Source organism: Oncorhynchus tshawytscha, linkage group LG07, assembly GCF_018296145.1.
Source record: "Oncorhynchus tshawytscha isolate Ot180627B linkage group LG07, Otsh_v2.0, whole genome shotgun sequence".
Taxonomy (NCBI): Eukaryota; Metazoa; Chordata; class Actinopteri; order Salmoniformes; family Salmonidae; genus Oncorhynchus; species Oncorhynchus tshawytscha.
The window spans coordinates 47,224,832-47,239,608 of record NC_056435.1 but is presented as its reverse complement, the minus strand read 5'-3'; the positions used below and the strand labels follow the sequence as shown (position 1 = coordinate 47,239,608).

Here is a 14,777-nt window from a genome sequence, read left to right as displayed (position 1 = left end):
ATGCACCTGTACGGACCTCGCCTTCTGGATGATAGCGGGGGGGAAAAGCAGTGCCCCCGGTGATGCTTTGTGCAGGCCTCACTACCCTCAGGAGAGCCTTACGGTTGTGGGCGGAGCATTTGCCGTACCAGGCGGTGATACAGCCCGACAGGATACTCTCGATTGTGCATCTGTAAAAATTTGTGAGTGTTTTAGGTGACAAGCCAAATTTCTTCAGCCTCCTTCACCACGTGGGCGGACCATTTCAGTTTGTCCATGATGTGTACGCCAAGGAACTTAAAACCTTCCACCTTCTGGAATGACTAGGTGTGTCCAACATTTTGACTGGCACTGTATATATCAATATCATATAGGCTATAGTCAGGGATTAGCATCATGATGATCTGAACTCATCCAACTCCCCACATTGTGAGCAAAACATTTTAGTGGTCACCATCTTGACAGCGGAGAGGAAGTTTTAAAATAAATTGTGCAATTCAACAAATTGTTCCATCTGGTTTAGAGAAAATGTTGCAATCGTATTACAAATTTCGTGCAATGCTACTCATTTTGTCATGGGGCAGCGTTGAAAATGTGCTGTTTTACATCCAATTTCCTGCGATTCTACAATTTGCCATAGGGTGGAAAGAAATGTGTGCAGTTTTTAATATGATATCTGTGTGAAACTGACTAATAAAATGCAATGTGTGCCCCCCCAGCGGGTAATTCGACCATGATACTGTTAGATAGCTGGCCGCGAAACTAACTTAGAAATCTGAAAATGTTTAGCTGACATGGGCTACTGACTAATCAGTGACTGACATAAGAGAAAACATTTCTGATACACAACCAAATTGTTCCGAGGGCCTTCAAAGGGGGAGCTGCAGTCGCATGCCAGTAGCCGCCAGTTGCCCATCCCTGGTCTATGCCATGATTGCTGTCGTCATAGGCCTATACATTGCAAGTTCAAATGATGATGTAAAACATCTGAAAATGAATCCGTATACTTTGTAACAATCTACTCCAGTATTATGGATACATGGGCTACTTTGTTACCCCTTGAATGTGCAACTTGAAACGGGACTTTATCTTGACATCAGTTCGGTGGCAACAGCAATGCGTCGCAGTCTTTCTGCTGCCTTCTCATAATTGGCTGAACAAGCAGTGATGCTCCATCCACCGCTAACCTTGCCCGGGATCAAAGAGAGGAAAGCTTGAGGAGCGCGCGCATCAGGACGTCAAAACGCTAATAACAGAACAGGTGGAATTTGCAGCGTTTCTACGATTCTCTCTCAACTGGGAACATGTTTTCCCACACCATGTCTGTCAGAATTGGGAAGGATTGTCACCAATGAATATCTGTCAAAGAATTGACTGAAAACACCGCGAGTCTCTTGTAGCCGTCTTGGCTATCAGCTTCAGCTTCTGACTCCGTGTATAGTAGCTCACCCGTCAACTGAAAGGACGATACACGGACCCTACTATCATGCCCGCAGAAGTCAACGACCCTGAGAGCATTTTGAGCTACCAGGTATTGTCATCTTTCTTTGTGCACTCCTTTATTTATTGAAAAATGTAATATCAAAATATGGCACAGTCAAGTGAATAAAAGTAGCGTAGATCTATACATCAGCCTAAAATAACAATGTTAACTGAACGTTACCGATGCAGTTATAACGGTTTTCTCTGGAGAGGAAAAATGGAACGCTTCTTGGACGCTCTTTTATCCTACCAAATGTGGGAAGATCAATAGCCATGTTTGCCTATAGGGCAGCTTCATCCAGTTTGTTACGAAGATTAACATAATTATTAATTACATCTCAATGTGAACGGATTGAGATTTAGATGAATTTGCCACTCTTCAAGTGAAAACAGGAACGCATTTTTGTAGTAGGCTACAATCCTGTGAGGATGGAGCAGAGTTAGTGCGCACGAAGTGTTTTTATTATTCGGAAACTGCTGGCACGTGCAATGACACAATTCCCAATGGACATATCACATTGCAATACACTGCCTAGTGTGGACCCATCTTTCACGAGTTACATTTCTTTAACCTCAAACATGTTTAAAAATGTGTCTGGCATCGCCAGAAATAAGGAAAATGTTGGAGATTCATGCAATCACTCGCGAGGTAGGCATGGCAAGGCAGGCAAGTGTAAACAAGGATAGAGGCTTAGTGTATATCTATGTTTGTTCATTGGTTGGCTATATAAAACGGACACTTATTAAAACTGTTTGAATATTGAGTTTGATCAATGTATCGATTATGAAGCCTACAGCAGCCTAGGCTATGGGGTGTCCAAAACAATTGAAGCATTCGGTCTACTTATCCTTTTAGAACTGCATCAGACAACATCAACCATTCACCCTCAATGATAGCCTACAACACACAACTAACATGTTCAGTGTAGCTAAAGTGTTAATAATATTCTACTCATTCCCGGAATACATTCTCAATTACCCTCAAATGACCTTGACGCCATCCTATGTGTAATCCGTGGCGGTTGAAGGAAACCGAGCTCCGAATTAAGCTTTAGTTTCACCATTGTGTTAATTAGGGTGGGACCATAGAGCTAGATATAGTTTCTAAGAAGATAAAGAGAAAATATAATTAGCGTCAGCTTTCAATACTTGATTGATTTTACCCATGGTCAACCGACAATACAGGCAGTTCAAAATACAGCGACTGCTCATGAATGTACCCTGAAGCATCTCTGGGTGATGAATGAAATAAGTGTACATAGTACTTTACCAGGGTTTAAGATAGGATAATGTTATATTTATGCAAAGGAATATTTATGCAAAGTACCTGGATGACACTCTCCTATGTCGTCATTGGTTGGCTGACTGCTGGGGGATGTATGGAGACTCAAGTGTTTTTTATTTATTATAGGAGAAAATTCGGAAATTCCATTCCGGTGCCAGAACAGCTAATCAAAGATTATCAACTGGACTAGACTGTAGTCTGATGGTGCTTGAAGTTGTTCAAATGGGCATTATTTGGACAGTAAGTGTCCTTCAAATACATAGGCTCTGATACACAGACCTGATAGAGAGCCAAAAGTCTCATATTAGATTAAGCCCGATTGTAGCCTAAGTATTGAGGTTAAAGTGATTGGGGAGGATCTAGACTGGACTGAACATGGGCAGACCTAATGACTGGTGTCAAGGGAAGCCAATGGTAATATAATTTGATGGCTTCACTGCATAGCACCGGAAAGGGAGGGAGGCATACAGAGACATCTGGACCCAGACATTACAGATCTCTAGCCTCCCAGTGAACCCATTACCACTGTCTGTATATCATCTTGTGATAAGGTTAATGCTTTATTTCATTACTCTATTAGCTCTAATCCAGTTAGCACAGAACTAGGCAATATCAGGCTATGATATCGCCATGCGTGAAGGAGCCTATAATGCCTCAATAGTTTTGTTTGTTCTGATGAGTCACCACATGTACTGTGTCATACAGTAGAGAATCTAGGACTGATAAAGCCAAAAACAGACCAGCCCTAAATATATGACAATGTTGTTAAAGGACAGCGATTTCACTGCCACGTTTTTCTAAAATCTTACTGAATTTCTATAATGGCATTGGCCCATTTCAACCCAAGTCTTGACTATCAATAAAAGTATGTAACATGGATAGACCTTATTAATGTAGCCATAGTACAGTACACCATGTTGTGTTGTGAGGTGAAATCCTCAGAGCTACAGCTCAAATGTTTCTTAAAATCAAGGACAGAACAAGAGAATAACTATTAGAATATACAAAGACATAATATTTGTTTGCCACAAGAAATTCTCAATAGACGCTTGGACTGCAAGAACATCTTTAACGTCTTTGTGCTTCACACAATATCTGCTGACAGCACAGTGTTAGAGTTTAGAGTTCCAGTTTAGAGCAGTCATTTTCACTAATTAGTGTAGCATACAACATGGAACCTAGATTCTGGCAAACAAAATAATCCCAAACCTAAGGCATGCCATGAGAGAAGGACTGTGGACCAATGGAGACCGGCACACTCGCGGTAGACACATTCTTACAATTACGCATCTTCAATTTGGTTACGTCATTGTCATCACTCCCGTCCTCCCAAGGCATGCCCATCTTTACCAGAGTGAGGGATCCCCTGACTGAACAGGAAGGCCAAACTTTTATACTCTAGGCAATGCCTTTCATTTCCAATAAGGGACACCTGGCAGTGACAAGCCACAAGGGTACATTCACAAACTACCTTGTTGTAGATAATAACTCAGTTATTTATGGTTCAGTTAGGACATTTCCATGGTGATAACCCTTAATCCCTTAACTCCCCTTCGTGATGACAAACTCCCTTTAATATTGTTCTGTCCAGCTTATGTTACAGTTTTAATTAGGCTCTGATCTTATCTCTGTGTTTGGACAGACCAATATGTACCTGTAAGTGATTGCTTTGAGAGGGAAAAACTAGCCACTGTAATGTTTATGTTATGATCTGTTTGTTAGCACTGGCAGCATTGTCCTTTTAGTGACAGAGACTGTAAAAAAAAAAAGTTGTGGTGAAACACATGCGTGATAAATGATATGAGTGATATCTCTTCTCACTGGTAACTCGCATGCACGCACACACTCCCACACAGCTAGTAATATAGTGCCTCCTCAATCAAAGGAAGTCACAGTAGAAGCTGAATGATGCACATGTAATTAATTATACAACACCCTTCCCTCCCTGTATGAGCTCTATTTGCATTGTTGCATTCTCTCACCTACACAACCCACCAAGGCCACAGTGTTCTGATGGAGGGAAGAGGAAGGTAAAGAGAGAAAGAGAAATAGAGAGAGACATAAATAAATGAGTGGCATTGAACAATGCTAGTGAATGCATCGCATCCTCTCCTCTCCCCTTTCTCTGCTCTCTCTCTCTTTTTAACCTGACTAAGACCACTTTTTCTCTCATCTTTACCTCCCCACCCCTTCACCTCAGTCATCCCCCTTTCTCTATCCCCATCTGTCCAATCCCTCTCTCATCTTCTCTTTCACGGCTTAGATATCAGCCTCTCCCATCCCTAGTGTCCTATGGAACTAACTCCTTCTCTATTCTTCCTGAGTCAGGTCAGTTGTAGTGTACAGCAGTGTGTTAGACTGTAGTGTAGTAGCAGTGCAGGTGTCTGGGGCCAGGCCTGGGGCTGAGTGGTTACAGTTACACTATGAGCCATGTGGAGGAGGAACAGCAGCCTCTGTGGCCTGCTGGCCCCGCCCCCCTCACACACTGGGCCTCGTCTGGAAGTGACAGGCCCAGTTGTCAGAGTCAGGATCTGTAGCACTGCTGTCAGGTCAGTGTGCTGCTGGAGGGAGAATGGAGAAGAGGAGAATGGAGAAGAGGAGAGGAGAATGAGAGGGAGGGGGAGTGAGAAAGGAGGAGAGAGTGTAGAAAAAAGGAGAAGAGGGAGAGGGGGGCTTAAGTAAAGAGAGGGAGAAGGAAGCGTGGAAATTGAGTTGAAAGCAGGAAGGAGTGAGTGTGGAGAAAGTAGAAAAGGGAGAGGGGGACTCTAGGAAAGTGAGGGAGGAAGAGAGAGAGTGGTGGACTACTTAAAGAGAAGTAGCCTGTAGGAGGAGAGGTTATTGGGCCTATAACCGTGACCCTGACTTACATACAGTTCAGACGCCAAACTTATGGCGAGTCGAACTGAATAGAAATGAAGAGTGGGCCGGCACAGTTGAGAGCTTTTCTTGACGTACCGGTTGGTTTCATACAACCGCTCGCAAGAATGCAGCCTTCCTCGTTGGTTTTGGGTCGAATTCAGGCATAACAGCAACCTCTTGTGTTAAAGAAACCACACAGTTTATTGCACTAAAAAGACAGATGATTCACACAACTGTGCAGTGCGGAAGTTCATGTTTAAAACAGTGAATATGATTGGTTTTATGTGATAACTAATGTAGCGTGTCTTCACATTTCATAACTCCCTTTTACTAAGGAATCATAAAGAGTCTCCTCATCCCTAAAATAAACCATGAGATCTGTAAGTGATATTAGGATTACTGTGCAACGTAGACCTTCCAGTTTCTCCCAGGATGGCAAAACAATTTGCATGTTCGTGTAGTGCCCATCGGTTATGAATGTTTCAGCCTTTGTGTGGAGAAGTCGTGTTTTTACCATAATTTGCTGGTTTTAAAGAGCACTAAAAACTACAATAAACATGAGCCTTTCTGCCGCCACAGAAACAGACCCTGGGTCTGTTCTAACGTGACCACCCGCGAATCCGAGGCCATGATTGTGCTTCCGTTGTTGGTGTGGTAGCGAAGCAACCTTTATTTGCATGTAATTAACATATATGAATTTGACATTTTCTCCCGACAAAATAACTGCTCTGGCACGCTGCATGAAACAGAGGCTCGTTTAGTTAAAAGTATGCAGTATGCCACGACCGCAACACAGTAGCAGCTCGTGACTGGCTAAGTAGGCGGGGCGGGGCCGAGTGCGGATGGATTTTTCCGAATTCAACATGTATCACTTCAACCAGCCTGATAATAGTTAATTTCCAATTTGTTTAATTTCTCTAAACTCAGAATAGAATAGGAATGGAGTTATAGGCCTACTCAGGCTGGTTATAGGCAGACTATCACATTCGACCTATAGCGTAGCCCAAATAGCCCATCTATCCTATTTAAAAAGGACTTAAGACAGAAACAGATCATTGGTTCCATTTCCATTATTAGTGAAACCAAAGCTCTGTAACATATAAATCAAATCAAAAGGCTATTGCACATAAAAACATGGACTTGCGGGTGTATCGCAAATTCAGAACTGAAGGACAGCAACACAATAAACTACACCACTGATCATTAGAAATGAGATCAGAATGACTGCTAAGGCTTGATCCATGAATTAAATAATTAAATTAGGTAGCCTAGCCTACAAAACTAAAACAATCTACAGTGCCTTGCGAAAGTATTCGGCCCCCTTGAACTTTGCGACCTTTTGCCACATTTCAGGCTTCAAACATAAAGATATAAAACTGTATTTTTTTGTGAAGAATCAACAACAAGTGGGACACAATCATGAAGTGGAACGACATTTATTGGATATTTCAAACTTTTTTAACAAATCAAAAACTGAAAAATTGGGCGTGCAAAATTATTCAGCCCCTTTACTTTCAGTGCAGCAAACTCTCTCCAGAAGTTCAGTGAGGATCTCTGAATGATCCAATGTTGACCTAAATGACTAATGATGATAAATACAATCCACCTGTGTGTAATCAAGTCTCCGTATAAATGCACCTGCACTGTGATAGTCTCAGAGGTCCGTTAAAAGCGCAGAGAGCATCATGAAGAACAAGGAACACACCAGGCAGGTCCGAGATACTGTTGTGAAGAAGTTTAAAGCCGGATTTGGATACAAAAAGATTTCCCAAGCTTTAAACATCCCAAGGAGCACTGTGCAAGCGATAATATTGAAATGGAAGGAGTATCAGACCACTGCAAATCTACCAAGACCTGGCCGTCCCTCTAAACTTTCAGCTCATACAAGGAGAATACTGATCAGAGATGCAGCCAAGAGGCCCATGATCACTCTGGATGAACTGCAGAGATCTACAGCTGAGGTGGGAGACTCTGTCCATAGGACAACAATCAGTCGTATATTGCACAAATCTGGCCTTTATGGAAGAGTGGCAAGAAGAAAGCCATTTCTTAAAGATATCCATAAAAAGTGTTGTTTAAAGTTTGCCACAAGCCACCTGGGAGACACACCAAACATGTGGAAGAAGGTGCTCTGGTCAGATGAAACCAAAATTGAACTTTTTGGCAACAATGCAAAACGTTATGTTTGGCGTAAAAGCAACACAGCTCATCACCCTGAACACACCATCCCCACTGTCAAACATGGTGGTGGCAGCATCATGGTTTGGGCCTGCTTTTCTTCAGCAGGGACAGGGAAGATGGTTAAAATTGATGGGAAGATGGATGGTGCCAAATACAGGACCATTCTGGAAGAAAACCTGATGGAGTCTGCAAAAGACCTGAGACTGGGACGGAGATTTGTCTTCCAACAAGACAATGATCCAAAACATAAAGCAAAATCTACAATGGAATGGTTCAAAAATAAACATATCCAGGTGTTAGAATGGCCAAGTCAAAGTCCAGACCTGAATCCAATCGAGAATCTGTGGAAAGAACTGAAAACTGCTGTTCACAAATGCTCTCCATCCAACCTCACTGAGCTCGAGCTGTTTTGCAAGGAGGAATGGGAAAAAATGTCAGTCTCTCGATGTGCAAAACTGATAGAGACATACCCCAAGCGACTTACAGCTGTAATCGCAGCAAAAGGTGGCGCTACAAAGTATTAACTTAAGGGGGCTGAATAATTTTGCACGCCCAATTTTTCAGTTTTTGATTTGTTAAAAAAGTTTGAAATATCCAATAAATGTCGTTCCACTTCATGATTGTGTCGCACTTGTTGTTGATTCTTCACAAAAAAATACAGTTTTATATCTTTATGTTTGAAGCCTGAAATGTGGCAAAAGGTCGCAAAGTTCAAGGGGGCCGAATACTTCCGCAAGGCACTGTATGTGTTCAAATCAAAAGGCCTGATTAACATGACATCAGTAGCCTATGATGCAATACTCGTAATCATATTGAGGAGAACAATAACTACTTAGCCTACATTTGAACACCACCACAGAAAGTTCACTCTTTGGCATCTTCACAATTAACTAGCCTAGTTTTGTTGTTAGGTTTGAAGAGAACTAGGGCCTATTACTCGCAGCCCACCTCTTCCAATGCATTGTGGAAAAGTGTGTATCGAATTCTACTAGATGAAGAGCTGAAGTGAGTATAACATCCTGGCATTTAAACTATACTCGATTTTTGAAAATTCCCATACTATAAAGAAAATAATAATCCCATACTGAGAGTGCGTCATGCGTGATTGCGTTGTTTCCCGCTATTCGTTGATTTCAGTAGCGCATCCCCATATCTAATTGATCAGCTGTTGTCAAAGCTGAAATTAGTATGACATCCGGCATTTAAAGTATTCTTGATTTTTTTCTAAATGTCGCTTACTATTAAACTACATTTTTTCTCCATACTCAAACGGCCTACTATTTAGGACGCAAGTATGGGTATTCAAACATGGCCAGTGTCTACTGTTTGCATGTCTGTGTATCAGCTGAGTCATTGGTCCCTGGTCAGTGTTAATGGTTATTGCCTTGGTCAGCTGAGTCGTTGGTCCCTGGTTAGTGTTAATGGTTATTGCCTTGGTCAGCTGAGTCGTTGGTCCCTGGTTAGTGTTAATGGTTATTGCCTTGGTCAGCTGAGTCGTTGGTCCCCGGTCAGTGTTAATGGTTATTGCCTTGGTCAGCTGAGTCGTTGGTCCCCGGTTAGTGTTAATGGTTATTGCCTTGGTCAGCTGAATCGTTGGTCCCTGGTTAGTGTTAATGGTTATTGCCTTGGTCAGCTGAGTTGTTGGTCCCTGGTTAGTGTTAATGGTTATTGCCTTGGTCAGCTGAGTTGTTGGTCCCCGGTTAGTGTTAATGGTTATTGCCTTGGTCAGCTGAGTTGTTGGTCCCCGGTTAGTGTTAATGGTTATTGCCTTGGTCAGCTGAGTCGTTGGTCCCTGGTTAGTGTTAATGGTTATTGCCTTGGTCAGCTGAGTCGTTGGTCCCTGGTCAGTGTTAATGGTTATTGCCTTGGTCAGCTGAGTCGTTGGTCCCTGGTTAGTGTTAATGGTTATTGCCTTGGTCAGCTGAGTCGTTGGTCCCTGGTCAGTGTTAATGGTTATTGCCTTGGTCAGCTGAGTTGTTGGTCCCTGGTTAGTGTTAATGGTTATTGCCTTGGTCAGCTGAGTCGTTGGTCCCTGGTCAGTGTTAATGGTTATTGCCTTGGTCAGCTGAGTCGTTGGGCCCTGGTTAGTGTTAATGGTTATTGCCTTGGTCAGCTGAGTCGTTGGTCCCCGGTCAGTGTTAATGGTTATTGCCTTGGTCAGCTGAGTCGTTGGTCCCCGGTCAGTGTTAATGGTTATTGCCTTGGTCAGCTGAGTTGTTGGTCCCCGGTTAGTGTTAATGGTTATTGCCTTGGTCAGCTGAATCGTTGGTCCCTGGTTAGTGTTAATGGTTATTGCCTTGGTCAGCTGAGTTGTTGGTCCCTGGTTAGTGTTAATGGTTATTGCCTTGGTCAGCTGAGTCGTTGGTCCCTGGTTAGTGTTAATGGTTATTGCCTTAGGCACAAACTGGTTGAATCAACATTGTTTCCATGTCATTTCAACCAAAAAAGGATGTTGAATCAACATGAAAACTGATTGGATTTGAAAAAAGTAATCAACGTTAGGGCATTTAGTATTTTTTTCACCCAACTTTTAATCTAAATCCAATGACATGGTGAATTCTCGTTAGTTGACAACTAAATCAAATGAAAATCAAAACTAGACGTTGCACTGACGTCTTTGCACAGTGGGTCTGCTGTGGTCATTCATTATTGCTCTGAGATAGAGCACTTCAAGTTTCAAGTGTTAATGTCACGTGCACAAGTACATTGAAATGCCTTTCTTGCAAGCTTCAAACCCAACAATGCAGTAATCAATATCAGTGTAGCACTAAAAATAACTTACGGTATAACAAAAACACATGAGAAATAAAAATATGAAATAATAAGAACACAAGAAAGTCAGAAGCTATATACAGGGTCAGTTCCAATACCATTTTTACAATGTGCAGGGAGGGATACTGGAGTGATAGAGGTAGATATGTATAGAGCAGAGATAAGGTGACTAAGCATCAGGATATATGATAAACAAGAGTAGCAGCCGCGTAAATGATTATTGTATGTGGGTGTGGATGTTATGTGTGTGTTGGAGTGTCAGTGTGCGTGAATGTGTAGAGTTCTGTGAGTGTGCATAGAGACAGTTCAAAAAAAGAAATACAAGGGGTCAACTCAGAAAGTCCTTGTAGTCATTCTGTTAGCTATTTAGCTGTGTTATGGCTCGGGATAGAAGCTGTTCTGAAGTCAGTTGGTGACTCACTTGATGCACTGGTACCGCTTGCCATGCGTAAGCAGAGAGAACAGCCTATGGCTTGGGTAGCTGGGAGTTCAGCCCCAGTGATGTACTGGGCTGTCCGCACCACCGTCTGTAGCACCATGTGATCGAGGGTGGTGCTGTTGCCATACCAGAAAGTGATGCAGCCAGTCAAGATGCTCTCAATGGTGCAGCAGTTTAACTTTTTGAGGATTTGAGGGCCCATGCCAAACCTTTTCAACTTCCTGAGGGGTATGATGCACTGTCGCGCTTTCTTCACGACTGTGCACATGTGAGTGGAGGATTTTAAGTTCTTAGGGATTTGGACACTGAGGAACTTAAAGCTCTTGACCCACTCTACTGCAGCCCTGTCAATGTGGATGGGGGCATGCTTCCCCCCCACCCCCATTTTATGTAGTCCATCTCCTTGGTCTTACTGACGTAGAGGGAGAGGTTGTTGTCCCGGCACCACACTGCCAGGTCATTGACCTCCTCCCTGTAGCCTGTCTAATTGGCAGGCCTACCACCCTTGTGTCATTAGCAAACTTGATGCACGACTCCAAAACCATCATCACCACGCAGTCATGGGTAAACAGGGAGTACAGGAGAGGACTAAGCACACTTCCCTGTGGGGCACCCGTGTTGAGGGTCAGGGTGGCGGAGGTGATGTTGCCTACCCTCACCACCTGGGGTCAGCCCGTCAGAAAGTCCAGGATGCAGTTTCAGAGCAAGGTGTTCAGTCCCAGGGTCCTAAGTTTATTGACTAGCTTGGAGGGGACAATGGTGTTGAATGCTGAGCTGAGCTGTAGTCAATTAACAGCATTCTCACATAGGTATTCCTCTTATCTAGGTGGGTGAGGGCAATGTGGAGTGCAATTGAATTACATTGTCTATGGATCTGTGGGGCGGTATACAAATTGGAGTGGGTCTCAGATCTTCAATGTTCATTCAGACTTGGCTGATTTAATTATTTTCCAGTACTACAGTTAGAAACAACATCAAGATACTAGTTAAGCCACCTTTTATATACACTTGTTCACAGAAATGACAAGCTGTTTATTATACAAGTACTATGCTGTTTATTATACAAGTACAATACAATAGAAAAAAACTAAACACATTCCTTACCCCAGGACACTCCAATGAGTGACTATCCAGAAAAATATAAAGGCGAACTCTGTGTCTGCATTGATCTGAGAATTTATTTTCGGGACATACAAACAGGCTTTCAAAATACACTCCCATCTCTCATTAAGCTTTTGGGCACACTTTCTTTCCACAATACAATAGAACTGTATTGAAATACCTTCTCCCATTGATAACTTGTTGGCAGTGTGATAGAAATTAGGAGATGAGTGTGTGGTGAAGAAAGTGAGTGTGATGTGCTGTGGTAGTTATTCCCCTGCTTCTCAGGCCTCAATTAGGTCCACCATTGAGCACCATCCCTTTAAAGACAGCCTCATAGCACAGAGCTAAGGGACACATTCCGGGTTCTGACTAGAGGCAGTACAGCTATGACCGGAAGTTACTTTTCCAAAGCTGGTTGGAAGAATTTACGCAGCAGGTTAGGATAATTAATGTGGCAGGTTAGGAGACTTAGGTTAGGAAAATGGTTAGGGTCCCCTATAACACACTCCTACCCTGGTATGGAAAGTCACTTCCAGTCATAGCTGTACTCCCTCTAGTCACAAAACATATTCTGCCCACAACATCCCTTTAGGCGGGGCTCCCAGGACAGTTACAGTAACAGTAAATCTCTCCATGGAGCTGACCGATTGTTGTATGGTTCTGTTTGTTCAATGATCACTCTGTACAGCCAGGACAATGGGAGATTAAATGTGTTGGATTGTAAACTGTGTCTTGTACAGATGTAGGATCATAATTTGAGCCAGTTTGCTATAGCAAGAAAATTACTATTATAAAATGTGAATTATTATTTGGATTATAATTAATGGACATTTTTGTAGGGCTTGTAAATTGGAAATTACAAACTTCAGAAGATTTTTAAACCTCAAATACACTACAAGTTTTAAATGTCCTGCATTGCAGGAAAATTCTCCTGCAACAGTGTGATCAAATTAAGATTGTACATCTGTATGTATTTATCTTACTTGTGACAATGCTGGCCTGGCTGTGTGCACTTAAAATGGACTGACAGAGTCTTCCAAAATAAAGGATATTTATTTAGGAACAGGAAGGTTAAAAAAAAGGATGCTACAAGTAGACAATAGGCCTTGTAAAATGTTTAAAATGCTACAACCTTTATACAAACACTGAAGAGCATCCTACTACTGGCCTGGATTACACTGCTTCCACCAAATGTATGCTTTTGTGGATGAAATCCAACTAATGTTGATAGCCAACTCAACTCTTTGAGATATTCCACCAGATTGTAAGCTTTTACATCCAATGAAAGCATTTTCTATTTCCATATCAAACCTCCAAATCATCAAGAACGAAAAAGAGACACAGAGACACATAGTAGCTCACTGTACAAGTAGGATTTTATTCACAAGACATATTTCACATGTATTCATCCTCCTGGAGGAGGAATTCCTCCCAGCCTTGAGATCAGAGCTAAATTAGACAGATGCTTTGGGTGATACAGCTGTGTGTGTCTGTACAAGTATGTGGTTGTGTTTTGATGTACTGTTACTAGGTAACAGAAAGGTCAAACAGAGGTCTTCTCAGTGTGAGATGCAGACCATGATGATTCCTAGACCTGGAGAAACACTGTTTTCACTCCCTGTGTGGCTGGCAGCTGTGACAAATATTGTTGAATACACACAACACCATCTGCTACATTCTGACATTCTGCTAATTGGAAAACAAAAATGAATGTCTGTTTTTATTGTTCTGTCAGGTAGGCTATCTCTCGCTCTCAGTCTCTGGGGTGTGTATGTGTGTGTGTTTATAAGCTAAAGCTGTGTTGTCCCCAGGCTACTCCAGTGCTATAGTGATTTGCTGTGGTGGTGGTGTCCTCCCCTCACACTCTGTCAGTCTGTCAGTAAAAAAAAGTAAGAAAATGTATGCACTCACTACTGTGAGCGGTCTGCTAATTGACTTACATGTGAATGTACATGTAGTTACTGTAGCACTGATGAGCCTGTGAAGGACACAAACTCAAGTAAAGAGCTATTTCGCTTGTGTGTGTGTATGTGGTAGCAGGTGGCTGAGATTGGGGGTTGATGGTGGTAAGCTGTGTGGAAAATGACTGTGAAGTCAAGCCCCCTTGAGCATTGTGGGCATGACTGGGGTGTGGTGGGTGTGACTGGGGTGTCGTGGGCGTGACTGTGGTGTGGTGGGCGAGTGACATGCATTATTTACATGCACCAAATAATGCATGCAGACCAGATTTTGGCCGATACATGCTATTATCAAAATCCAGAAAAGAGCCGTTCAATTCTACAGCCACCTAAAAGGAAGTGATTCCCAGGCCTTCCATAACAAAGCAATCACCTACAGAGAGATGAACCTGGAGAATAGTCCCCTAAGCAAGCTGGTCCTGGGGCTCTGTTCACAAACACAAACAGACCCCACAGAGCTCCAGGACAGCAACACAATTAGACCCAACCAAATCACGAGAAAACAAAAAGATAATTACTTGACACATTGGAAAGAATTAACAAAAGAACTGAGCAAACTAGAAAGCTATTTGGCAAAGCTTTGACTATGTCTGTACATATGTACTATGTACAGACTCAGTGAGCATAGCCTTGCTATTGAGAAAGGCCACAATAGGCAGACCTGGGTCTCAAGAGAAGACATGCTATGTGCACACTGCCCGCACAGACACATATTTCC

The 14,777-nt window shown here is 42.6% G+C and overlaps 1 protein-coding gene across 1 annotated transcript in view; it reads left to right on the top strand.

Annotated features, from left to right (window-relative positions):
• Positions 1 to 1,127: 1,127 nt before the first annotated feature.
• Positions 1,128 to 14,777, top strand: part of slc4a8 (solute carrier family 4 member 8) — a 53,237-nt gene continuing 39,587 nt past the window's right edge. Inside the window, exon 1 of the mRNA XM_024427404.2 lies at positions 1,128 to 1,510. Coding sequence (XP_024283172.2) covers positions 1,466 to 1,510 — 45 coding nt within the window. The 5' untranslated portion in view covers positions 1,128 to 1,465. The remainder of the gene's footprint in view (positions 1,511 to 14,777) is intronic.